General features: G+C 40.5%; 1 protein-coding gene and 1 long non-coding RNA gene across 5 annotated transcripts in view; one reads left to right on the forward strand and one right to left on the reverse strand.

Annotated features, from left to right (window-relative positions):
• Positions 1-23,267, reverse strand: tex2 (testis expressed 2). 4 transcript variants are annotated; one of them, XM_077556400.1, is made up of 14 exons: positions 22,474-23,255; positions 21,302-21,404; positions 20,934-21,005; positions 13,118-14,801; positions 11,383-11,583; positions 10,799-11,129; positions 7,863-8,152; positions 6,752-6,895; positions 5,949-6,048; positions 5,256-5,376; positions 3,886-4,002; positions 3,445-3,654; positions 2,931-3,051; positions 1-1,620 (listed from the first exon to the last, which is right to left on the reverse strand). In XM_077556400.1, exons 4-14 carry the CDS (start codon positions 14,774-14,776, stop codon positions 1,471-1,473), a joined length of 3,444 nt encoding a protein of 1,147 aa, XP_077412526.1. In that variant the 5' UTR covers positions 14,777-14,801; positions 20,934-21,005; positions 21,302-21,404; positions 22,474-23,255; the 3' UTR covers positions 1-1,470. The 4 variants fall into 4 exon arrangements, 2 of the variants coding, with proteins under 2 accessions (XP_077412526.1, XP_077412525.1); XM_077556399.1 differs by having other exon boundaries at positions 3,886-4,008; XR_013291052.1 differs by lacking the exons at positions 1-1,620; positions 2,931-3,051; positions 3,445-3,654 and having other exon boundaries at positions 5,256-5,645; positions 22,474-23,267.
• The window catches only part of LOC144043150 (uncharacterized), a 12,307-nt gene continuing 7,462 nt past the window's right edge, over positions 22,580-27,424 (forward strand). The window contains exons 1-4 of the long non-coding RNA XR_013291054.1: positions 22,580-22,871; positions 24,511-24,575; positions 25,501-25,619; positions 27,003-27,092. This is a non-coding gene — a long non-coding RNA (uncharacterized LOC144043150). The remainder of the gene's footprint in view (positions 22,872-24,510; positions 24,576-25,500; positions 25,620-27,002; positions 27,093-27,424) is intronic.

The raw sequence follows: 27,424 nt of genomic DNA on the forward strand, positions 1-27,424 counted from the left end.
TTTATCAGAGCAAAAGTTTTTTTTTTTATTGATCCACAATGACCTGAACTTAACATTCTGACATCACTGAACACGACAGCAATGTTTGACATTTTCTTCACAGTGCAAATGCTCAAAACTTGTGGAAACAATTTGTACAACAATAATGGCACAACATTTTTTAAAGCATGGCTGCAACAAATGGTTCATTGTGGAGGAATGTTAGCTTATAAAGGCACTTTCTGCCTCATACACTTAACCAACACTTACTGAAGCAAAGTAGCCTGTGAAACAACTAAACATTGGCAGATGATCAGTTGTCACTGGTGCACGGTACAGAATGAGCAGAGTGGCTAAAAGCATTTGTTGGTGGGATATGCTGACAATCTTCTAGCTTTGCAGCTTCTGCATCCTCACAAACTCCTGTCTTCATCATATCTATCATACTTCACTTGGCTCTTGTAGCTCTTGTTTGCTCGCAGTATCATCCACAACTTATTCTGTATTTCTCTCCCTTCTTAAAAATGGACACCAACACACTTCTCATCCATACCTCAGGCATGTTCTCACCCTGTAGATTCTACTGAACACATGTCTGTTGACAATATTGAGACAATATGGCTAAAATCCAGAAAACAGCATGTTTTTTTTTACCCCCAAACCTCAAGTATATTTATAGCCTGTTGATCTGACAAAAATACTCCCTGCAGATGACTGTCAGTCGGTGAAATGTACAGATTTGAAAATGAGCATTTTTGACATTTGCCACTAATGACCCATTCAAGCTGGACCAGAAAAAAAAATGTGGGCAATAAAAACACACCACTGTATTTTGAATGAAAAGTGTTGCTAAGAAGCACATTGTCAAATGAATTAGCAACTCTTGTAAATACATTCATCAGATTTCGGCAAAGGTTTTGTCTGCTGTGTCTGCACATACAGTACATTTAAGTTCAAACTACCCCCCACTTTTTTTTTTTTTTTAAAAGTCCTATATGTAAAGTTTCAGTTCAAAGCATACAGCCTGGACTATATCCAAGATCAGTGGGTTCAAACTCTGTATCGCCATTAACCGGTTTGCATGTACTGTACGTGCCGGGTACAGGCAGTAATAATGACCGATAGATTCTCCATAAGAAATGGATGTACATATATGGACACAGGGGTTATTTAGTCATCATTCCCGCAAATGTTTGCTCACTCAGGTCGACAAACTTTTGCAAACCATTGTAAAGGTCTGAAAAATATACACTGTACAACTCAAGTTTGGTTCAGCTGTACATCACAGGTTGATGGTTCCTATTGTCCAATCAAATGGCTATTTTTAAAAGTGCCACCACATACCACGTTAAACAGCCTACAATGCACACTCTCTTGGAATTGGCCACAAATGATGACGAAATGTCCATTTGAGTCACATAGACACAAACACACACTCTCAGGTGCAATGTCATATTGCCATGGTGAAAAACAGCGGTCCGGACGTCTTCTTCACATGTACGAGGCCTCAGACTCTTCAGGTTCTGGGCCCCTCAAGGCATCGTTTGACTCGGTAATCAAGCTGGCATTTGAACGCGTGTCCATGGCAGAGTGCATGATGGGTAGCCACAAGTCATCCATGTTTGGCATGACAAATATTTTCTGTTGGGAGAACAAAACACATTTTAACAGGCATTGGAGTAGCACCAAAAAAAAAAAAACTTTTATGTCATTAGCCTTGTAGCATAATTGCCCAAATCATTTTAAAGTTACTACTAGAATATCAATAAAAAATGGCAATGTACTGTTATTTTGTTTCCTGAACATGTTCAAATATTTCCTTCTCATCAGATGTACTCATGTCTGCTCTGTAGTCGGTGTGTTGCGTTAATGATGGCCATGACACGTGGTTTAAGATCGGTCAGGGATGGGCAACTGGCAAGCGCCCACACTCTGAATGGCCCCTTGATTAATTCCTACCCCCCACCCACCCACCCCGCCCCGCAATTACAAAATAATATATATCTTATTTTAATCTATCTATCTATATATATATATATATATATATATATATATATAGAGAGAGAGAGAGAGAGAGATCTGTGAATATGCAAATCCGTGCGAATATGTAGGGTCCAGTGTAGTTTTTGAATCACCATTACATGCCAGACATGGCTGAGTTGCACCAGAGTTGCACTGACTGAGTCATACTGCCCTACACTACAACGTGAGGAGGCCTAATGCGGATTTGGAATGATATGCAGGACAAGCATAGTACATTCATAATATTAAGATTTGGAGCGAGATGATTGTTGTGGAAAAAATGCGTTCTTTCTTATTCAAAAGTTATGTGCCTTCCTTGGATGATCAATTCTTATGCAAGAGAATGTGGTTATTTTGTTTGCTTCAAACCCTTTGTTGTTACTCAGGGTAGTGGACCTTTTATACATTAAAAAAATATGCAATCAAAAATTAAATATACTGTATATTCGCACAGACTATGCTTGTATTTTTTTCCATATATAAAATGGCATATTTGTCATCCATAGTTGTCCATCCTTGAAATGGGTAACAACAGCCACTTAATCGGAGTGTGATGGACAATGGATCTTCTGATTAATCTAAACATGAGGTCAACTACATCAGATTTGATCAAATAGATTAATAACACCCACAGGAGTCAGATAATGGTACTGTACATGTAAGGTATGTAGATGACCCGACAGGGGCATTTTGCTGCTGTGGTGTGAAAGGAGTGCAAGCGCACCTTGGCTGTTTATTACACTGCTTTGAAGTGCATGTTTGGGAAGCAGTCATAAATTAATTGCACAGTCATCTTGCAATTTACAACCTCCGTTTGCACAATAAAACATTGAATACATGCTCTGCTCCGCTCTCAAGGTTGCCAATTGGACGGCAATTTTATTAGCAGTGTGAATATGAAACAATAAAAGTTGAATGTCACAGCGTACCTGAAACTCCTGGTCTAGTTTCTTCTCAATCCAGTCCGTGACATGGACTAGCGTGACCTCCCTCTCTCCAAGTTTGGGCCGCGCTTTGAGCTCGATATGAGGTGGACTGCGGAAACCGTACCTGAGCACCCAAAATGAGACATGAACGGGACGTGCGACCACCAACAAGCGGTTTTACAATCAGCTTCCTCTAAATATGATCATGAAAACAAGCAACCCGTCTCTGTATGATGGTATGTTATCAATCTATCCATTTCCGATACCACTTTTCCTCATTTGAAGGAAACATACAAACTTTACACAGGAAGGCTAAAGTTGAGATTCAAACCTTGAACCTCTGAACTGGGTGGCAAATGCTAACCACTATACCACTATGTTGCCTGCACTGAACAGTATTAAAAACGTCAACATCAAGCATAGTCTTGCAAACCTGTACTTATCCAGCAGAGGGTGCAAGTGCTGAATCCTTAAACCAGTACCTCCATGCACAAAACTTCCTAGGAAGTGAACTGACCATATCCTGTCTGTAGGAGGCGGCGGTATGTTGACAGCAAGAGTCCCTCGACACTCCTGCACCTCCACGGTGAGCAGCAGCGGCGTGTTGGCCACCTCCTCCATCTTCTTCTTGATGAATTCCGTCTCTGTAGCCTTCTGGAAGTACTTTGACTTGGCGATCTTATCCACAAAGCGCATGATCTTACTAGGCCTGTGGCCTCCCACATAGCTGCAAAGGGAGAGGAGAGCATACATTAGAAGCAGAGGGAGATGCGAGGCAAGCAGTGAGTCATGTTGATTATTTATTAATGACGGCATGTACTGCCGTTAAGTTGGAAAGGAGTGGGCGGGTTCTCCATTAAATCAGCCGTGAATCGCCGGTAAACTGAAGGTTAGAACATTTTGTTTCCAGCACATTAGTATGGATTTTCAAATATTGCTGCGAAGGATGTTTGCTCACCCTTCGCCCCCAGGGAGGACAGCTTTGTCACTGAAAAGTTCTGGAGGATCCTCCTCATCTGACGAACCAGCACTGGACGACTCCTCGTCACTGTCTGCCAGGCAATACGTGCGTGGCCTTGACCTGTGGCATACACAAAAACGCAGTCTGAATTAGTATGAATTAACATCACAGGAATCGTCATGGATACATCGACAAACCAAAGTAATTGGGGCATTACACCGAGTATCAATCAATTTTTGACTCGAGCTGAGTTATTTGGCTAATTCAAAAACTTTTCTTTTTTTTTCAGAACGACACATGCAGCAATGAGGAAATGTGGCTATTGGCCATGGTAAAGAAATATTTTATTTAAAAAGACAATGAGGGCAACAAAACAGTCAAGTGGCAAGTGGACAATGCAGAGTCCAGCTAACATACAGCAACAGGTAAGTTATCATTAGTACCAGTCTTCTTTTTAATTTATTTTGTAAATGCAATGGTTCATTTCATATGGCACAGGGTTACAGTATAATAGTTTAGAATTTTTCGTTTTGGTTAGTTTTTATTTCATTTGGACTTTTGTTTTTTGAATTCAGCTAATTTTAATAAACTTTTAAAAAGTGGGTTTGTTAATTTTCATTGGATTGATTTTTTTTCGAAAATGCTTCTCTTTAAATTTAGTTATTATTAGTTTTAGTCTTTTTTTTTTTTTTTTTAATATATGATGCATTTGTGGACTGCCAGGTAAAAACAAAAGGTCACTAGGCATTGTGTAATAAAGTATAATAAAGCCTGTTCAACCTTCTTTCTTCTTTACGGCTGTGCAATAACGCAAAAAATACATTTAGAATAAACCCCAACATGAAAACAAAGGTCATTTTCGCTAAAATGTGTTTGCTTTAGTTGGTTTTATAAACGGAAAATGTAGTTTCAATTAGTTATTGTTTAAAAAAAAAAAAGACTCTCTCTTTTATTGATTTCATAAACTAAAATGCTTTTTCAGTTTTACTTTTAGCTATTTCGTTAGTTGTTAACTATAATCTCCATATAATCTTCATATGCTAGCAACTACAAGTAGTACTTTGTAGTACCAACAAGCCCCTAATGGCAGAAAATGAATCTCCTTTTAAGCATACAGTTGTTTTAGTGACCTGTCAAACTCACCATGTATTGGGCAATTCCACATTGGTAAGCATCCAGAGAGATGGTTTCATATAAAAGGGAAGGAATTGTGAAATATCAGATGTGACAGCTATTATGATGCTAAACAGAAACATGTCTACTTCAGTCAATTGGCTTTTCCCTGATGGCCTTTGAGCGATTGCTCTCACAATGCTACGGACCAAAAAGCTTTGACGGGAGCGTCGTAATGAAAGCGAATGGCTCACCACTCCTTGCCATGCTCGCCCAGGCCCTCGCCCTCCTTTCCTAGACGTGCTAGGTTCATCTTGGTCTCCAGAGTCATGAGGAAGGAGCCCATGTAGGAGACCTCCAGATCAAACCACAAACCTGGAATGGCAGCGAGACAAATGGAAATCTTTTGACCTCTATCACTGTGGTTGTCATAGTGATTAAACTATTGTTGTTTGTGCCATGCAGTTTCATCCCTTGTATGTCTGCCAAAAGTGGTTTTATCTTGTACTGGATGAAAAGGTCAGGCCTCGGGCAGCTGCACTTCCTCGCAGGGTGAACTTCCTGTTTTGATCGGATTTTCAGCCCCCTGCTGTTTGCTCCACGTGTCCTAGTTTTCCAACTGTAAGTCTCTTCAATTACAACTACTGTAAAGTGATAGAGACCAAGCTCTGTCACAAAAGGTTTGCATTTTCCGTTAAATGACAAAAGATGACCGAAAAGTAATTTTTTCTATTAGACAAGGCTATGATTGGACTAAATGAAAGGAGTAATGGCATTTCCATTCAATTCACCCCACATTAGCATATGAAGTAAGATAATGGTTTAATCCTGAAAGAAGAGCAGTAAAAGGATGGGAGGAACACCAGAAACTGCAGAAGTAGCCAGAAAAAGAGAAAGGCTGACAATATACATTTTAAATAATAACTGCCACCAGCATCTGTTTCTACCTTGGTGGTCCACAGAGGGTTTGGAGGCACCGAGAATCTTGGGAATGGAGAAGCCCATGTCAAGCTCCGTCAACGTGAGCTCATTCATAACATACGGCAGCTGGAAAAAAAACAACAACAAAAGTTTAGCCACCTTTCGAGTTGGAAACTAAAAATAATATTAAAGAGGCACCTGAGAGTTCGCAGCCTGCAACAACTCACTTAATGTTCTCATTTATTTGTACTTTCACTTTTATTCTTTTTGTGGCTTGTCAAGCCATTGCACTATTAGATGTGGTATATATTTTTTTCAGCACAGAATATTGTCACTTTTGGGCTCTTTTTTTTTCTCGGCGAACAGTACATCAGTACATAAGATATTGACAGAGATGAGAGCCAGCACTAAAGTAAAGTAAAGTAAAGTGAGAGAGACGACTAAATGGGACAGGGGATTTGAACCGCTGTGATTGGCTGGTGGTGACCAGTTTAGGCCGGTGCACTATCGCCCAAAGACAGGTGAGATTGGCTCTTGTATGCCGTGACTATGCAAAAGAATAAAACTTTTGACCTCATGTAAGTCATTTTGAAGGAAGCTCTTATGTGATTGGTCACAAGTAGGTAAACAGGAAGAAGGCTAAAAAAATAAAAAAATAAAATAAAAAGGCTACACCAGCAAATAGCCCAGTGGACACCTCGATTACACTTTTGCAATCAGACAACGGAATCAATTTAATTACTGTGTTCACACTTGACGCATTGAACCTCACCAAGGGGGAAAACGTTGAAAAAGTTGAGTTTGGCTGAAAATAAAGTGTACCACCCACCCGGATCTTACTGAGCTTCATTTGAATCTTTTTGGAGACAACGTTGGCCCAGTACTTCTCTCCTAGGAAGTCCCAGAATATTCTTCCTAAAAAAGCGTTGACCCAGGCTTCAGGTTCACCTGGCTCATCTGAACTCCTGGGCATCTGAGGGGAACACACATACTGTGTATGCAGATAGATTTAACATATGGGCAAAGCACTATTTATAGTTACTTAAGGTGTATGCTTCACAATGGAGCAGAACAATTTATTTTTACCAAGCCAATCAGATAAAAACATCCATCCATCCAGCCACCCATTATCCGAACCGTTTATCCTCACAGCTGAAGGGTTGCCACTTGCCAGCCAATCGCAGGCACACATAGACGAACAACCACTCACACACACAATCACACCTCGGGACAATTTAGAATATTCAATAAACCTACAATACATGTTTTTTTTTTGGAATGTGGGAGGAAACCGGAATAAAACCCACACAGGCACAGGGAGAACATTCAAAACTCCACATAGGATAGCCGGAGCCCGGATTCAAACTCTGGGCCTTTCTCTTATTGAAGAAATATAAATGAAATACAACAAAAATATAATGTAATACATACAATATTCAGTGAGTAGGAAGTCTTTTTGAGAGTTCGGCAGGTGTTATTGCTCATCAAACAACAATTAACACTGCTATAATAGAAATACTTTTTCTCAATTTTTGCAAAAACAGATGTCAAATTAATGAATTAAAATGAATCAAAGAAGCAGATGGCCTATTCCATCTACAGTAGAATCTCCAAAATCCAACAGTCTGTTGCGTCATGCTGGTTAATTTGCCAATCAGAAATGTTCCTGGTTGACATAATGTAAAGTGAATACATTTACTTAATTCAACATAGTATTTAATATAGTTTCTTGAAACCTATATGCCACAAGATGATGGCAAAGCACTACTTACAAAAGTACAAAAGCAAACTGGCAGCTTGGTGAGTTTTTTTTATCATGGAGAAGAGGTAAGAGGAAAAAAAAAAAATCCACAAATGGGTAAATTTGCGGATATTGAACCGTAAATACACAGAGATTCACTGTACCCCCTTAAATGTTCTTCCCTTTGTGTCTTTCTTACCTTTTTGGTAGTTTGGGGGCTTCTCTCAGGGCTATGCCCGGGGCTTTCAGCGGCGGTCGGGCTTGCGGGCGCAGGCTGGGGGTTGACATACTTGGCCATGTACAGGCTGTAGTCCAAGAGCATCTTTTGCCTCACACCTCCGGTGGGCCCGCAGGAGGAAGCCGAGGAGCTCTCTCGGTGGCGTGGCGGAGGGTGGCACAGCTCGTCGGAGCTTCCCCGGTCGCTGCTCCCGCTGTCGGCTTCCTGGCCACCGACAGACTGGTTGCTCTGGCTGTGGGAGGGCTGCAAGGCTGAAATAGAAAGGTGGAAATGACTAAGCTCATGTTTAATTACATTGAATTCACATGCTTTATTTAAGGCTGAGTGGTTAATCAATTTGAACCAAATTTTACTTACTGATTTAAACAAAATAATGGGGGGGGGGGGTAATTCTGTAATTCATTCAATTCAATTAATTCCACGTTGTCACTGATGTGCAGTGCTTGCACTATCAACATGATTGCATGTGTTGCCAATTTTTTAATTCCTGCTAAAAATGAGACAAGCTGAGCAGAATCATTTTCACATTTTTGTCCGCATATGACAAGAAAGCAGCACAGTGGAAGGCCATCACAGACTCATGCTGTTGGACATTTTCAAAGACACACTGCCCATTTACAGTATGTGTATCCTCAGTTTATTGTGCATTGAATTTTGCATTGATTTCAACACTTTGGGTTACTATTTTGGTCAACAACAATTAACCAAACGCCCGTCACAGACAGAAAGAACAGTGCAAATATGTTGCAAATGTGTGCTAATGGGAAGTTAATGAGACATTAAGACAATGCGATTATGCAGATTCATGATCATTAAATACACTTTTGTTAATTTAATATTTCTCTCACAGCATCTGGCCAAAATGGGCATTATAATCTGATTACAGGCCGATGTTTGATAGAGGTCTTGTGTCGGATCAAATAATGAGAGGGCGTTTATTTTACTCAACTGGAGGCAAGCCTCCACACTCTAACTGATCTGAGAGGCCGTTTACTATTTAACTTAACTATGATTACATTTTTCTGTGTGTGAATAATAACATCTATGAAATAACATACTTACAGGAGACAAGAAGGGAGACACTTATTTACTCAATTGAAGTGCAGTGAATAAAAAAAAGAAAAATTTGAAGTAAACTGTTTTCACCATTTCAGATTTCCTGAGTTTTGGGGCGCAGCTAAAACAGGGCCCAGGGACATACCTTGGCCACTGGCATGAGTTGCCCCTCCCCCACTATTTTATGAATTTGAACGACTTTGTTCACATCAGCAGTTATCCAGAGCAATTGTTATGGGCAAAAAAAATGCACCTTCCCTTCAGATAGTCTGCTAGGAGGCCACTTTAGACTGCCTCGTTGTCAAGACATGGACAAATTATTGCCAATTTTTTTAATCATTCAAATTTGGAAAGGTTGTTAACAATGCACTTCTTTATGAGATGTCAAATTTAGAAGACATATTTTTTTCATTTTACAGGGACTTTTAAGTAATCCTATCTAGTAGATTGTAGGGCTGCACGATATTGGAAAAACAAGTGATATGCGATATAGCCAAATCGATATTATTGCGATATCTAACATGCACCAAAGGAAATTACATTTTTAAGATCTAATGAAAAAAATAGATTTTTTTCATGCGGCAAAATAAGCAAACTCAATGTATACTTAGTTCATTCATTGTAATTACCTCTCGATAATGTACAACTATTGGATGGCGGTGCACATTTTTTAGTCTGACTGGTCAAATTCAGATAAAAGCAGAAAATGCCATATGAAACTTATTGCATGTCTTTGCGATATGCATATTGCATGTGCCAATATCGTGACATTGGATATAGGGGAGACCAATTCATGTAATCCTGCTGACCCATTCACACTCCTCATTTGAGGGGATTGTCTTTGAGCTGGAGCTTATGTGCAGATCTGATGGCTGGGCAACTACACACTCTTGAAAATGGGCTCTATTTTCGTGCCCAGCACAAGCATGGTCTTACTGTGTGCATGGGTGGACTTTTCTTTCTTTTGGTCATTTGCTAGACTAGCACAGATAGAAGAGGACGTTTGCATCCTTGCACCGTTATGGGAGGGAACGCAGCCGCCTCCAAACCAATCGAAGTGGCTCCCCTCATAAATCCATTTAAATTCAGCAGGGAGAGTTGCGCGTGCGGTTTACATGGCAGAAGAAGTTGTTGAAGTTTATGCGGGAGATTGGAGTGCGCAGTGCACTTCAAGTTATTAAAGGATTGGCAAAAAGATACCCAATTGTGGACAAAGTAGTCTGATGCGCATGTTACGTGGGCAATTGGAGGCTGACTTGCACCTCCAATGGTGCATACTGTTTTAAGATGACAATGACAATTCATTCAATGAACGGATTTCGACAATGATTCAAAGGGATTGTCCCACACTGTCATATTTATGAATAAAACAAGATGACATGCACCGAATCTGAAACCTTGATCAAATCCACCAAAATCACAATGCACTACCTGCATAACAACTTAGACCTGGTTTTAGCGAGTCTAGTCTACTTTTTGTCACCAAATTACCAAATGCGCCAAGTCACGTGCAATAGAATACATTGGAACGCCTATTGAGCGACCTGTCAAATTCAAAATACGCTAAACTAGACTTTTTGCCAGCACGAAAATGAAGATGTGACTGTTTTTATGCCAAGCGCAGTCCAAATTGTCAGGTACACCGGGAGCGGGGCAGCATCGTCCGTCGAAAAGCCCAGCGAGGTGCAGCGTGGTCCCAAACACAGTGAACGAGACTTGCCCCGGCATGAAAATTAAGTTGAGTTCATTTTTACACCAAGTGCACAGACGCCTGTCTACGAAAACAGGGCCCACTGAGACTTCTCAAATGTGTGTGCGCGTTTGCTGTGTTGCTCACTTACCACTCTTGGGCAGACTGCCGCCTCGCCCGTCAGACTTCATCTGGGATGCCAGCAAAAATCTCCGGAACCACTCCTCCTTTTCCCGCCCCGTCCTCCCAAACAGGTAGATTGTCAGATTCCCTCCTCCGGGCGTTGGCTTCTTCTGCTCGTCTGCGGATGCTTCAGCTTTTTCAACCTTGTTGTCCACTTGCTCTGCTTTCTCTTTGTCCTCTTCGGCCTTCTCCCCCTGGGCTTTGGACATAAAGTCATCCTGCTTGGCCAGCTCAATGCAAACAGGGTACTTCTTGTTCCAAACCCTTTTTCTCGCTAGGCTCTGTGGCATCAGGTAGATCTTTGGAGGAGAGGAAATATTTAATCAAATCAATAAAATGCTAATGTCACCATTATTGGAGCAGTAAACCATCCACCATTAAAGCACAAACCAACAAATGGCTACAATTTAGGATGTAAATGGTTATGTACTAGGTGTAGGTTATGTAGTTATGTAGAAGGACAATGTTCAAACTTTCCAAGCGTTTCCATTCATTGACTATTCATAACTGAAGACAGCAAGTTTCACACTGACCAAATCATAACTACTGCACCTTGCTGTCAGTCAGATCGTAGATCTTCTGGCTGATGTAGGTGACGTCAGGTTTAGGCTCATTGTGAGTGGCACGGCGGGAGATGTTGCGGTTTGGTTTTGACAGTCGCAGGACGGAACCTTCAAGGCGAACGTACACTGAGTGCGTCAGGGTGGCATGGTACATCTCCGGGTCGTAGCTGAGGATCTCGTTCATCCAGCCCTGAGATGTGGAGGGGATGCAGAAAGGAAGAAACCCTATTAGTTTTTTTTAGACAAAATAATGGTTGAAATGCCCAAAAATAACAAAGAAACCCCAAAACTATTGCTTTTGAGAATGAGAAGTGACTTGAAGGCCCTATGTACTTGGTGGAAAAATAGGCGCATCTTCATTTTCGTGCAGGGGCAAGTGTAGTTTAGTGTGTCTGTGAATTTGGTAGACTGCGCTACGCCTCAAAACATGTTCAGGTGTATTTCGATTGCACATCCCCGGCGGATCTGGCAATTTGGTGACCAAAAGTAGACTAAATTTTAGACTGCCTAAAACCAGGTCTAACTTGTGGCGCAGGTGGTGTGATGGATTTGATTGAGATGCAGGCAGACAGATTCTGAGCTCCGGTGTATGCCATCGTATTTCATTCATAAATATAAGAACAGCATGGGGCAATCCCTATGGGTCATTCTAGAAATCAATTAATTGAACAAATTATTCTTATTATCTTAAAAATATTTTTAAAGCACCCCGCTGACCATGCGGCACAACTCTAGGTAGGTGATTGGTGCAAGGCAGTCTCTAATTCACATGTGCGGTCAACTACAACATCCAACATGCAGTTCCTTTTACTGTAAATACACTTTACACTCATGGACTCCAGCGAATCCTTCCGCCATGTAAATTGCATGCGGCTCGCCCTGCACTGAATTGAAATCAATTGATGACTAAGGGAGCCGCTTCGATTGGCTGGGAGTCAGCTGCATTCTCTCCCACAACAGTGAAAAACGGCGCAAACACCATCTGTGCTAGGCTAGCAAAATACAAAAAGAATGAAAACTGCACCGATACGCACAGTTAGAATGCGCTTTGCGCTAGACTTGCACTGGGCACAAAAATAGGGTCCCACGTATCCTTGTTTTGAGGACAATAGGACCGTTACACTTTTTTGGATACTTCCATTGGCATGTATTCTTCCACTACATTGGAGCTTGTACTTTTTCCTGGGGCAGTCCCACGTCAATCATTATACTGTAGTAGCACCAGTGGCTGGTCGTAATGTCACTCACTAGTGTCCATTCACTCAGTCAGTCTTTACAGCTGCAACCTGAGCTGCAGTTTTACAAAAACTTTACTTTAACACCAGATTCGTAGCCGTACTCCCCAGACTTGAATTTGTTATGCCAATCATTTGCTTAGTACACCCTTCTGAAGGTCCTGAGTGCGGTCTCCCAAGAGTACAGTGCAAAATACCGTGGCTCTCACCCGCCTGAAGGATTCATCACACTGGAGAAAAGGTGCAATACGACTGCTCAATTTGTAGCTGAGGCCTTATCAGTCCCAAAGGATGTTGGATAAAAAAAAAAGCCATTTCAATTGAAAACAAAAGGGTGAAATTCGGTGCTTGGAGGCAGTACGTTAAAAGATGTTCAAAGATATTAAACAAGAGTCTTTGACTTGCAAATTAGCTTGAATTGAATGTAACTGCCTGACTATCAAAAACATGTGGATCTCAGGCTAAATGTTCATATTGTGTTTGTCTCACCTTGAATAGGCCTGGTTCTTTGATATCAAGCTGGGCCACATTCCAAGGTTCTATCCTGCGTCTTCGCTTGCTCGTTCTCAGGTAGGAACGCCGTGGAGCTGACAGCCAAAGGACCAGAATGGCCAACGTGAAGCCTGCAAATATCCCATGGACCACCGCGCATACATATGGTGGTAGTGGAAGGACTAAGTACCAGTACACCACCTGTGTCAGGCAGACCAGGCTGATCCAAGGCACAATCTCCACTTCCTCCTCTTCTTCTTCTTCTTCAATATCCATTTCACTACACAATCCAGTGCTGCCAGTATGGAGGCCACGGGATCCAGGGTGATCCCCATCTGGAGTCTCCGTGTCAGTACACAAGTCAAAGTCTTCGCTGTAAAGTTCACAAAAATCCTCATCTTCTTGACGAGCAACTAGAGCCGACATGGAGCAGCGACCAAGATTGAGCGACGGAGACCTGGCGAAGTTGGATGTGGAGGTCTGACAGAGAGTTGACTCTGGTGTCAGTGAGGGAAAGGAGAAGAACACGGAATCGGAACCTCTACCAGTGGGAGTTGCTTTGTCTTCTTCCCCCTCGGCTCCCTCCTCCTCCTTGATGCTGTAGTTGTAGCCTTCCGAGTGTCCGTTAACTGCTGTTATGCCGCTTAGCTCTGATGCGCTCGATGACAACAACCTGGCTCGATGGGGGCCACTTCCTACTCCACCAGTACTCGATTCCTCCCCCATGATCTTACTAAAAAGCTGCAGGGGGTCTGACATCACCTCTGAAAGACGTCGCCTTGTATCTTCTATCTTGGCTTCCACTTCTTGAACCTTGAAAAAGGACCTACCATCTGGGGACATGGTAGGAGACGAAGGGGCCGTTTTGGAGTCTCCGCCGATCTGACTGGCAATGATGGGGGAGGAGGACAGGCGAGGCTGGGAGAACTGTTTGAAGAGCTGCATGTTCCGAGGAGGAGGCCGCTGGGACGGTTGCACTTGTTGCTGTTGGGGGACATGATGAAGAACTTGGTGAACAGACCCTTCCTGGTGCTCGGCCTTTGCCGAATCCGTGGAAAGGGACTTGACAAAAGATTTCATTAAGTGTCTGTGGCGAGTATGCGACGGCGCAACAGTGGTTGTCGGCGGGGCAGGTTCGCGGGCCTCGACGTCATTGGACAAGGACCTGACCAGGCTGAGGAAAGGTCTGGAGGATGACAGTCCGGCGGATTTGCAATGTGAGGAAGAGCTGGAACTTGTGGGTGGGAGGCTAGCTAAGGGACGTTCAGAAGGCCAGGAGGAGCTGGTGGGAGGAGTGGAACTGAGCTGAGGAGTGGTGAAGGTGGGAATGATTGTCATGGCCGGGGAGGCGGCGCTTGTGTGAGGATTTACTGTGGTGGTCTCAGATTCAAAAACCAGATCCTCTTTTGACCTGAAAACCTGAAGACCTCCTGCAGCATCTTGCTCAGGTTTCCCTCCAATGTCGACTCCATAAAGCTCCTCTTCCTCATCGTCCTCCTCCTTGCCCAGAGCAGAGAAGTGGATGGTGATGGTGTCACGCGAGAGGGAGCGCTGAACCTGCAGCTTGGGTCCAGGCGTGTGCCGAGAGGGGGTAGTCTCGGCATGTTGGCTACTTCCTCTGCTGCTGCTGCTGCTGCTGCTGCTGTGACTGCTCATCACCACCCGGCGCAAGTCTCACAGCCTGGAGGGCAACAACATAGGCAGGTCACGTTCAATACCATCAAAACACTCATGTGGAACACTGGTGTGGTGGAAATGTGGACTCGGAAGGAACTAGCCTGGATCACTCCACTCAAGTTCATTAATAGCCACATTGGGATCCATTGAATTTGATATCTTTTTGGTGTGTGTTTGGCAGTTCTATTTTTTACGTTTCGTGTGTATTAACAGTGCTTTAGATCGCAACATCCTCAAATCTATGATATTTGTTGTCAAAGGGTTAAAAATATATATATTTGCCCTGTAGAGAGAGCAACTACAGCGCCTCCTCTGAATCAAATTTTTGGGGACTCTCAGAAGTGAAGTATTTTTTGCCTCTGCATGTATCCTGGTGAAAATTGCATATTTTAGGGAAGCACGGTAGCATGTCTGCCTCACAGTTCTGAGCTTGAGTCGCTGATTGTAGTCGTAGCGTGAGTTGTAGGCTACAGCAGCTCCTTCTGAGTGTTAACGCGCAATATTTGTTCATTTGACTGTTTGTCCCCTTTAACTCATTTGCTCCCAAAAACGTAGAAAAACGTTCTATTTTAAATATTGCCATGGTCCCAAAAACCTATTTATATTGTTTTTAAAGTTTTGTTATGCTAGAGCATACAAAAGGCTTGGATGCAGCCTCTGAACTGAAGAGGTTGCTTAAGGCAATGGTAGTTATTACAACAACAACAAAACGGCCAGCAGGTGGCAGCAGAGCATAAAATATCAACCAGGGCCGTGTTGCAAAAAGTTCTTTTCCCCCAGTGTTTTCAACAGGTTTGTGAATAATGATGAAACTTAGCTATACTCTATTGCTAATTGTTGCAAAATGGAAACAGATACAATTTTTTTTTTCCTGATGAAAGAAGAGACTCTAATCTTTCTTTTGGTAGGTTCCATGTTTCTATAGCAATAGAACTGAATACTCTGTGGACCTCGCAAAATCTGTCAAAATCCAGTAAAACGCCCGGGAGCAAAGGAGGTTGCTTTAGTGAAAATGGTTAGGAGTGAATGAGTTAATAAAGTGCTAAAGGGTAATGGCTACTGTGACTCTCGACTAAGGGACTCAAAAAAGCTCCAGTTATATATTTTTAACATAAGTCCGAATAGTAGGTATGTAACGATAATGGCAATATTGTGAGATCGCGATATTAAAACTGTCGTCATCATGTCACAATATTAAAAGTAGCACATCTGTTAAAAAAGTCAGGTTGATTTCAATTTGTGCGGTTCTGGCACCCTCTGGTGGCTTTTTTTGTGTGCAGTATTTTTCGCAAGGCATGTTTTGTCTTTTCTATGTTTATTAAAATCGACGCTAACGGTCAGATGAAGGGGGAACGTAATGCTTGTGAACTGAGTCAATATGTGGAGGAACTCAATATGTGCGTGCATTAGCAAGTAAGTGCCTCCATATTAAGTTTTAGGGTTAGAGATTGTAGGTGGTTTATATGCATTGCTGTTATGTACAAAAGCACAATGTTGAGCTTTTTCTGTTATGTACAAAAGCACAACGTTGTGCTTTTTTTTTTGTATGAGCTCATCTTTTTTAATATTGTGACCTTTTTTTAATGTCGCCAACCTCCCCACAATATCATGATAATTATCAGATCGTGATGTTTGGATATCGTTACACCCTATAATCATGCTATCTGTAATCCATGTAATTTCTCTAGCATGCTTACTGTTAAACATGTTCATGAATTTAAAATGCATTCAACCTCCATTCTACTCAAGCATAACAATGTGGTTACAGACTGGGCTTCCATTGAATGCAACACAGCACAGTCATCCATCATGTGCTGATTTCTACTCAGTCAGGCCTCATGTTGTCATTGTGCATGCTTGTTTGTCCATATTGCGTTAGCAAACATACACACGCATACACACACTGTTTGCCCTCTCTCTTGAGGCTTGGTACAAAAAAATTGGCAGTTAATGGAAGGAGGCGGGACAAATGGAATCACCCGAGCAGTTAACTTGCCGGATTGTTGTTTAAGGCGAAAACACAGCGTGGCACTCTGCGGTTGGAATTGCAGTCATTTTTGTGTTTTCCTGTTTTTAATGCAATGGGTACACAACACAGAAACAACAAAATAGAGAAGCAGGCAGCAAAAATATAAAGGGTGTCTGTTTAAGTGGTGAAAAAAAGATGAGGAAGATTAGAGGTGTGGCGTGGAGACAAGGAGTAAAACAATTAAAGCAAGTGAATTGCCACTTTAAACGACATGCACAAACAGGAGCACATACTATAGGGTACATAATGTGCACCATTCAGCCTATGAATAAAAGACACGGAGGACAGAGTAGATTGTACACAATAGAAGGAAACAGGACAGAAATAGACAACCTCAGATTGATCTGAAAAGTGTACAAATAAGCACTTCTTTACCTTCAAATCTTTTTAATGTGCATATAATATTAATTGTGTTCAATTCAAACTCAATGTTGTTACTAATTATTGTACAGTGGATTACTTTTAAACATACATTCTCACAACCATTTGAACTGAAATGTAAGTGTGTACTGCATGATAGCTACATGATTAACTTTCAGAATATTATTTTGAAAAAGGTTTTTTTTTTTTTTTTGAAGATTACAGTATTACTTCCAAGGCTAAATCTTACCAAATGCAGTACACTTAGTATTGAATTTATTAATTTTTTTTTTTTTTAAGTCTGCTTTTAAGTTTCCAAGGCATTTTGTCACATAGTTTTTAAATAAACTGAGTACTTAAAAAAAAACACACACACATATCAAGCATCCCAAAAATAATGTTGTCATCTTACAAAATTCTTCCTAATTTGACCAAATGTGATCATAACGCTGTACATTCAGCTGTGAAAATTGTCCATTCTATGGGGCTAAACTATGAAATCTCGATATACAAACTACAGCTACAACAACAAAAACTCGACCCCTTTAGAATGCACATGTCAAAACATCAATGCATGCAAGGCAGTTGAAATGGCAGTTGCTATGCCAACAGCGATGAGCTTATTGTGCATGTCTCTTATCCTCGCAGACTCTTTTTTCTTTTGTACCAGAATGAAGAAAGGTTACATTTTGCTCTTTCAGAAGGTTTTAAGGAACATCATGAGGCTTTGCAGCACAAACTGCACTGTTGTTGGGATGCACGACAATATCGGTGGCCAATAATTATCAGCAATTATCGGCAATTATCGACCAATTTGACGTCAAACAGATAAACCAGATAATACAGAAATCCGCCGGTAATAAGAAGACATGCCACGATGGTATTGTGGTTCTGGTTCAAGTTGTGCCCAACTCCTCAACCCCTCCCCTCTCCTATGATGGTATTGCATATTTGTGACGTCATAATGCGCAGGACCTTATGTTCACATTAGATGCATCACGGCGACATTGCAGTCGCCAGTGTGGGTTTTCTTTTCTGTGTTGCATTTTTAAAACATGACTGTTTTGTTTTGGCAAACTCAAAATGAGTTACTGGTTGTCTTTAAAACAGAGATATCAATAAAATGCTGCTTCATGGTTCTTTACACAATGTTTCAATGTATTTGTCCATGTTAGGACTTGAAAGTATATTTGTATTCAAGTTCATTTTGCAAACAATTATTGGCTTACTTATCAGTTATCGACACCTCCTAAATTATTGGTTTATCGGTAGATAGATAGATAGATATAGTAGATATAAATCTATATTACGCCTATTTCCACCTATTGCGGGTGTGTCTGGAACATTTCCGTCACACTAAATGGGGATTCACAGTAATGTCTTTTACATTCTAACCAGATGTTTTAAGATGGTGAACAGATGCACATAATGTTCAATCTAAAATATGTTTTTTTAAAAGGCTGCAAAACACCAACAGTGTTTACTATTAGTCAAAATGAACGCAGCGCAAACAGACTCCAAATGTCAGCAGTAACCCAACTTGAGCATGTTTTCATTTCCCAATGGCTCATGGCCTATATTGGCAGCTCGTAGAACATCCGTTGCGTTTAGTGTCTCTGAGTACTACTAAAGGCAACGTGTGAGGACGAGTGTTGGGAAATAACATCCCGTGGCTTATAAAAAAACATGAGCTACACACAGATAGACAATTTCAAATTAATATGCATAGTGTATTGTGTAATGTGCTTCTAAAGCCTTGCGGGTGTTTGAAAGGAAACATCCGCCTACAAAGCACTGACTGTATATTTTCATCTACAGCGAACCCCTGCAAAAATCTGCATATAATTGACACCCATTATAAATAGACTTTTTTTTTTGTTAACCCCAAAAAATGCTTGAGGTCTCCTACGAATAGCGGGGATCCATTGTCCCTACATGTACAATTTTTATTTATCCTCTGCAAAAAATAACCAAGATTACTGCAGGATTACTGAATCACTCACAGTAGTTGTGAAAGTCTTTTTCATTTGGGTCTACCTTGACTGTATTATACTGCCGCCCTGTGGCCGAGTTGCGCACACCAGAAGGAGCCATGATGAATTAATCACGCACAAACTGTTTAATTCATTACATTCTATTTTATTACACAATTAATTACTGTATGATTTCATGAGTACTAAACGGATAGCAGAGTTTAGACCTCTTTTTGAGGGTCAAGACTTGGTTTTAGGTTTGAATTGAGTTATGGTTGAGGTTAGGGTAAGGAATAGGGGTGGGCAATATTTTTTTATGGTTAGGGTTAGGGGAAGGGTTAGAAAATGCATTATGTCAATGAGATGGCCCCACGACGATAATAAAACAAACCTGTGTGTGTCAGTTTTTTTTTTTAACCACACCGTGTTTTACCTCGGCAAGTAAAAGACATCAGTCTTAGCTGACTGAGCAAAAAATTGGGCACACCCTGGACTGGTTGCCAGTCAATTTCAGGCCATTCACAGTCCCATTGAAGACAACTTAAAATCTTCAATGGACCCGGAAAGTACCCGCAGAAAACCCACACATGCATGGGGGAGAAAATGTAAACTCAATTAAAAAAAAAAATGGAATTGAAATTCAAACTCAGGACCTCATGCCTGTGAAGCAGACATGTTAACCACTAGAACACTGTGCTGCCCATCATGTTCTTTTTTTTGGTTCACTTGAAGGGAATTAGTGTAATCGGTGTATGTGCTGTAGTTCTCCACCACAATAATACACACTAGGGCTGTGCACAAGTTGGTGATGACTCAAATTGAGATACAAATGAATGCCCAGTCAGAATTTTTTTTTTATTTAAGTGAGAATAAATTATAGCATATTGTCGTGTGTACTTGTGTTACAGGAATGTTAGACTGGCAACATGTGTGATGTAATACATATGTGGGAAGTGCAGCACGTCGCGTGGAGTGCGCTCTCCGAGACCAGACACCCGACCCGAAAGTGATTGCGCATGTATGGGAATGTTTAGCCGGTTAATGAGAATTAAACTGTTAAGCAATCAGTCAAGCAGTGAGTCAACGCCCTTGTCGCTGTTTTCCTTTGAGGCCGTCCTAGCACAAAGACAATTTGTAAACTTGAACGGTGGACCGCAGAGACGAACCCTCCCAGGTTAGCTTAGCGCTGGCTATCTGGTGGACCGCAGAGACGAATTCTCACGGATTAGCTTAGCGCTAGCTAGCTGGTATGATTTAAAACTTTACCAAAAGCGAGAAAAAAAAACATCCCTGCCCTGGTTTCTGCCATTGGCTAATGTACTGCGAAAGATCCTGGAGGTTCAAATAAGTTATTTTAAACTAAAGAGGGAAACCTTTCTGTAGGTTGACATAGCTGCATTAGCACGTCCATGTACACTCCAAGGTTTTCAACAACAACAAAAAAAGAGTGGATTTTTCTTTTTTTTTAGACTATGACATGTTTTTTGGCCAAAGTACAAGCAGTAACCCATTTGCGTTGATTCAAGACTTGCTACGATAAACGAATAGGGAACGCGTGTATTGGGTGCGAGTCCACATGCTAATACAGATCGATGAGTTCTGGATAGAGGTACACTATGGGATCAATGGAACACCCATCATCCTATGACTTTGGTGGAGTTGGTGCTTTACTCAGTGACTTGACTTCCGATAAATTACCTAAGGACTTTTGTGTCCTCGTGTATTGCATTCAGACAGACTGAAGGACTTAAATCAAGTTGGGATGACAAATTACCTTAAGACTTGACATTCAACCTCCTCGTGCGGATCATGTTGCCTTCACTCCCACGTTGTTGCTGACGTTCATCTTTTTCACATACACAAAAAAAAAATAATCGTTACATTTCAACTATATGGCTAATTATCTACAATTGTAAGCAATATTCAAACGTGAAAACTAATTATACGATCCTAATATAGATGTAATTAACTATGTTAATTCATAGATATGAGGGCAATTATTTGTAGACGGTGGAGAAGTTTGACAAACGACAGGGGTGGGAAACCTACAAGCCCGTAGGGCAGAGGTGATCAGCAAACTGCCATGCTTTCTATATTAAATGGCGCAGGCACACAAGCTTGACGCTGATCTTTGTAGGTTACCTGCTGCTGACTGGGGCACTTCTTCAAAACGTCCGCCTTGATCCAAAATGGCTGACTTCCTGTTCCATTTCTGGCGTGAGACCTTGAGATTTTTCCATGGATCCTGTCATAACAAATACATAGACACGAAATTATGTCAATCGATGAAGCTGGTATCTGGAGCTATTTTTTTCCCTAAATTTTCAGGGGGCGAGTGAGGTTTGGGGTGTCACCTCTAAATACAACTCTAAAGACTCTAACGGATGGGAGACGACCACTCTACCACTGAGCCATGCCGCCCGATGCTGATACTTGATACATTCATTCCGTCTTGCAATTGTGATGAAACTATTTTATTTTAACCAAATATATATGTATATATGCATTTTGCAGATCATACGTAATTTGCATTCGGCTTTCAAAGAGTTGTCAAGTATCTCCACACAGCTGACTTAGGTCCTAGTGGACCGGGCCAGTAGTTATATGCCAGGCTGGTATGGGTGTAGTACCTCAAGTGTGAATTCGCAATAGCACTATTGCGAAATTGCATCTCTAATCTTGACTCTTTTTCATTTTAATTTCCAAATCATTGGTCTACTCTAAATGTTGATATTTGAATTTGGAATTTGGTCCGTAGGCAATTTGTCAGTAGCTTATCATATAAAACTTTTTTTTATTACAACATATAACTATAAATATCAAAATAAGATAAAATGGTGGTCATTTTTGCAGTGAACTCTATTCTGTACAATTCTTGTCACCAGTAGACATGTACTGATGTCAATTTGTGAGTTTTGGGTCATGTTAAGGCTCCCCAAAAAACGATTCATACATTACCCTAATCAAATCTTAGAAAGTCTTGTTAATGGCCCCCGAATGCTACCGACTAAAATTATTTGTTGTATCGCTATTGTCTTTATAAAATCGAAAAATTAAGGTTCCACACCACTGCACTCATTCACATCATGTCAATTAATTGCCATAAATGTGCTCAATGGACAAGACCTTAGTTTTGCCTCACATTACACCGTGTGCTGTATAGCATCATCACGACTGCTTTATTTATCACGGTTGCTAGGAAGATTTGTACAGCTAATCTAATCGGGCCAACAGCGACAAAGTAATCCGGTTCATTGTAAAATCCAACCGCTTGATGTCGAATGCATAAAGAGTGTAAATAACCTCAATCTCACCCTGGTTACTGCATCCTCATCTCGGGGATGTCCAGGCCACAGCGTAGCATCCAAACAAAGCTTTGATAATTTGCGTAGTCCAAGCTGGTTCCGGACGTGATGAGCCCCACGCAGGGACTGGATCTCCCCCACTGTCTCTCACTCACACAAAGGGGAGGGCTGGTTTCGGGGTTGCAAGCGGCCCAACCTGCCCCAACTGCACGTCTCTATGGCGCGATTCGATTACGCGAGTTGAGCCGAGCTAGGCTGGGCTAGTTTTGTTTTGGTGAATGAGAGCTGGCCACCGTCACACCCCCTCCTCAACAGTGACATTGCAATTCCGTCTCCTCCCTCCCCGGACTCGGGTTCTTCATGTTTGACTACTGCAGGAGAACGCGCGGCTGCTGCACGATGAGAAGGTAGCTGCGTCATGGCGCCGCAGGAGCACTTCCCCTTCCTCAAATTTGTCTTAGTGTACTTTTATTTAAGTTACTAAATTGCAGTCCATGCTAAGGCGAGACGGGGCTCCTCAAAGACAAATAGTGCCGTTTTTTGATTGAAATCGCAATGTGAAAGCTGAAAAGGCAGAAAATTTCGTCAAAAAACGAAATATTTTCGGTCACATTCAAGCAAGTGCATTCAAATTCAGTACTTCTGTTGTCTATTGTGCATCTATTGGGACATGCTACTATCTAGCGGTCAAATGAAGCATGTCAGCATGAACATCAACGCTGCTCATCCATGTCTGCTCATGCGGCTCAACAAAAAAATATTTAGTTCAGTGGTTCTCTACCTCTTTTCAGTGACGTAACCCCTTAATTTTATTTATTTTTTTGTTGCCAAGTACACCCTAACCAGCGCAAAGCATTTTTGATTAGAAAAAAAAAAGACTTAAAACCGAATGAGGTGGCATCATTGTCTGATTCATTAAACTTTGGAACTCCATTTGTATTTATGTGGTCTCTTGAACTATTTGGAAATAAAAAGATATCTAAATTATATATAACTATAACTATATAAACATTTTATTATAAATAAAGATTGTGCACGTAAAAATTATCCTTTGGGATTACAGTGAAGCTGAAATTGAATAGCCTACTGAATATAAAATGAATTGTATGAATTTATGTTGTTCTGAAATATTTACATATACTTTTAAAATATATTTTAAAATCTCACATAGCCCCTAGAGTGCTTTCACATACACCCAGGGGTAAACGTACCCCCATTTGAGAACCACTGGTTTAGTTCATTCCATTTAGTATTAATCAACATATATTATATTTAAATAATAATAATAATTGTATGACGTATGATTTTGTATAATGTAATATATGATGATGGAATGCTTTATTTTTTATGTGTAAATACTAGGGGTGTTAAAATTAATGCGTAAAATTTGAGTTGATTTAAAGGTTGTTTAACGCCACTAATTTTTTTAATGCGCGATTAATGACTGCCCCTTACTTGCAAAGCTTGTACTGGGGGAATTCCAGTCACATTTATTTTATTTAGCAGTAATAAATTAAAATAAGAATTAATATATTCGTGGAGACTGGGGTCAAGTTGTATTTAACCATTTTTAAAATGTGCAGAATTTCACAAGTTACTTCATGTTAAAGATTAGATAGTACGGAAGCGTATTGCATTCACTTGGAAAAAAAAAAGTCCTGTTTTTCTGCCAAATTTTTGGGGGAGCGTTGTTTTTTTGAATAATTTTTTTCCCCTGTTTTTTTAAATATTTTTTTTTCTGTTTTTCTGACTCATTTTTTTGGGTTGCTTTGTTTTTTTGAGTATTTTTTTTCTTTCTGTTTTTCGGAATATTTTTTTCAGTTTTACTGATTTTTTTTCTGTCCCAAAAAATATTCAGAAAACAGGCTGAAAAAAAATATTCAGAAAAACAGGGAAAAAATATTTGTAAAAAAAAAAAAAACTGGAAAAAAAATTATTAAAAAAAAACTGGGAAAAAAAATATTCCGAAAAACAGAGCTCTGTTCTGTTTTTCGGAGTTTTTTTTTTTTTTTTTTTGACCTCTGAACTCCAATTGACTTGTTGCAGACTCGATAATGGCGGAAGCGGATACTTTCCCGCATACCTCCAACGTACCTTCTGGCTCAGTTAAGGTAAGGCATGTACCTTAAATGGTAACACACTCACTATTATTAATGTCTTAGTGTAAGGTAGGTATATCATTTTATGTTATGGAGCATGGAAGTACACGTACATATCATTCGATCGGCATGATTTTAGTAAGCTAACAGTTTGTTTAAACAATGCCCAGAGGGATTCTCGCTGGGCATTGTTTGTTGTCTGATCATCCTTCACTTGACAAAAGTAGAACGAGCCATTCGTCATAACGTCGTTTATATGCAAGTACAGTATGCACTACTACGCTCCCGTACCTTAGGTAGAATGAGCCGTATGTAGGCTACGTCGTACCGTTATATGCTAAATATACGCAAACACTATGCTTAACGAGATAACGTCGTTAGGGTGACCATATTCCCATTTCCACAAAAAGAGGACACTCGCCCCGGCCTTGAAATTGTGGTACCAGTCGCAGCTACACAGTGTACTTCACCTCCTATAAGTCACGTAATGCCAACCGGACATTTTCATGAATTTATGAAAGGACTTAAAAAATGGTCTGTCGTCCCATAAATGACACATTTGGTCACCCTAGATAACGTTAATTATTATTATGGCTCAAAGGAGAATCGTAACATATTGTTTAGCACGGGACACCTGTTTTAAGCATGTAACGATGAGGAAGGACGTTGCAAAGCCCTGATCTTGATGAACTATTTTCTAATTGATCATTAATAATAACAAAAGTAAGACTACTACTAAAACCCTACTCTGACATGTTGGCTTTAGTCTAATGTACTATTAGTATAATATTATTGTTAATGAATAAACTTTGACACACAAAAGGACACACAACACAAACCAGTTTGACTGGTGATTTGAGTGAGCACAATATTTACTGTGAGGTTGACTTTGAAATGATTATTCATATAGATTTGGCCTTTTCCTGGATTTTTGTAGTGCTAGCTGTAATGGCTGCATCATCAACCCCTGGCCTCCCACAAGATGTTGGTCTGTGGGCATTTTTACGCAACAGAGGTGTTCCTGAGGACCGCATTCAGAAAATGCAGCAGGATCATGTAAGTCACAGGAAATTTGTTCCTGCAAAGCTACATGTAGTATTTTGTCTCAAGTATATTTTAATATTTAACAGAATTTCAATTATTTTTTCATACACCTGTACATATAGCTGACCACATGTGACTCCAGAGGTTCGAATATTTATATATGTCAATTGCCCCTTCCAACAATGCAGCTTGATGTAAACGTCACTGCTATACAAATATACAAATGAATATACAAACTATTTGCTTTTTTTCCCCCTTTTTTTTTTTTTACAGGAGTGGTTTTAAAATTATTTTATGACATATTTTCAGAACAAATATACAGTATGTGAAGTGTTCAGTATTGTCAAAGTAAGACTAAGGGTCATCATTGCATTTTTCCAGTATAGGAATGTGCAACAAATGAATCACGCTTGATAACGTAGAGATGCACTGCAGACATCATGGTCATGCAAATTACTTACATGGTGTTAGAACAACACGTTCACTATCATGCTAAAGTAACTACAGGTGCAACAATTAGTTGATGGGTTATCACTTATCAATTTAAACAGTTATTATGAGAAGTTGTTTTAACTTAAAATGGTCCAAATGGTATTTCAACAGTTAATAATCAATGATTTCTAATAGTCTTCCATGAACACAGACTGATTGGCTTTGCGCTTAATCAAAGTACTCTCACACATCTGTCAGCACGTCAGCCATGCCCCACCATTCGCACGCACGCACTCAGACATATGACGAAGACAACCCAAAGGGGACAACAATATTACAGCACATTTTTTGTTTTCATGAACAAAAGCAATTGTTAGGTCTAGTTAACTGGCCTGTCATTTCTGTTAGGTATCATTTTCTATTATGGTTTGATAATGCAAAAATCTTTTTTTTAATCAATTAATCGATACGATAATCAGAAGAGTAATAAATTCTCAAAAACAAACCATAGCTGCAGCCCCAAAATTAACACATTTTACTTTAGGAAAAGACTTGCATCCACAGCTTTGAGTAAATTCAGGAGCTGATGGGTACTGCACTGTTACAGGATTATAAGATACACATTTGCAAAACAAAATGAACTTCTGTAAACTGGTGTAGACTTTACACTTAATTGGGAACAGCACTTTTCACATGTAGAGTCATCAGGTTCTCTCAGTTATGGTCTGCGTATTCTCTATTACATTACATAGCACATTGCGTTCATACAATCTGAGCTCGCATGTAAGCACGTAAGAACATATAAAGCTCAATGGCTTCCTCTGGACAGGTGGGTGGATGAAGATTATTTTCTGCCATGACAAGGCAGCAAATGTCAAACACTGTGTCATCGCAGGGGTACGGTCCCCTCTGAAGGCATTCCTCTCTGCAGGCTTCAATCTTTTGTTGGGATACCTTTTTCAGGTACTCTCTAGCACCAAAAAGTTGGGGTAAGGTGTACATCATCACTGGGCGCCCACCTGGAGACACAGCATTCCTGCTTGGGCGAATTCTGTGAGTGTTCCAGAGGTGAACAACTTCCTGTAGTTCTTTCTAAATAAGTATAAATAAAGAAAGTGATATACATCGGTTCACACATTTTTTGCAGTACAGTAGACAACATGATGCAAACTAGACAGTAATTTAGTCCAAATCTGCTCTCAACATCTGCAATAGGCTTAACTAACTGCATCATGTAATTAAGAACAAACGCTAACGGGAACATTTTGCTTAATTTTCACACTTTTTAAGTACTGGTCATTTGAATATAGGCTGCAGTATACTGCTGATAATACTGGCCTCTTCCTTTAATGTGTGGAATCCTATAACCTAAAGACAGTGAACAT

The sequence above is a fragment of the Vanacampus margaritifer genome, chromosome 2 (assembly GCF_051991255.1).
Source record: "Vanacampus margaritifer isolate UIUO_Vmar chromosome 2, RoL_Vmar_1.0, whole genome shotgun sequence".
In the NCBI taxonomy this organism is placed as follows: domain Eukaryota; kingdom Metazoa; phylum Chordata; class Actinopteri; order Syngnathiformes; family Syngnathidae; genus Vanacampus; species Vanacampus margaritifer.

What these genes read in the sequence shown, in the direction of transcription:
- tex2 (XM_077556399.1), bottom strand. Translation starts at nt 14,776, where the DNA reads ATGAGCAGTCACAGCAGCAGCAGCAGCAGCAGCAGCAGAGGAAGTAGC. An exon ending in AAGAACCAGGCCTATTCAAG is followed by an intron (nt 11,584 to 13,117) that starts GTGAGACAAACA and finishes TCCACATCTCAG; the next exon opens with GGCTGGATGAACGAGATCCT. An exon ending in AACTAGACCAGGAGTTTCAG is followed by an intron (nt 1,621 to 2,930) that starts GTACGCTGTGAC and finishes TTCTCCCAACAG; the next exon opens with AAAATATTTGTCATGCCAAA.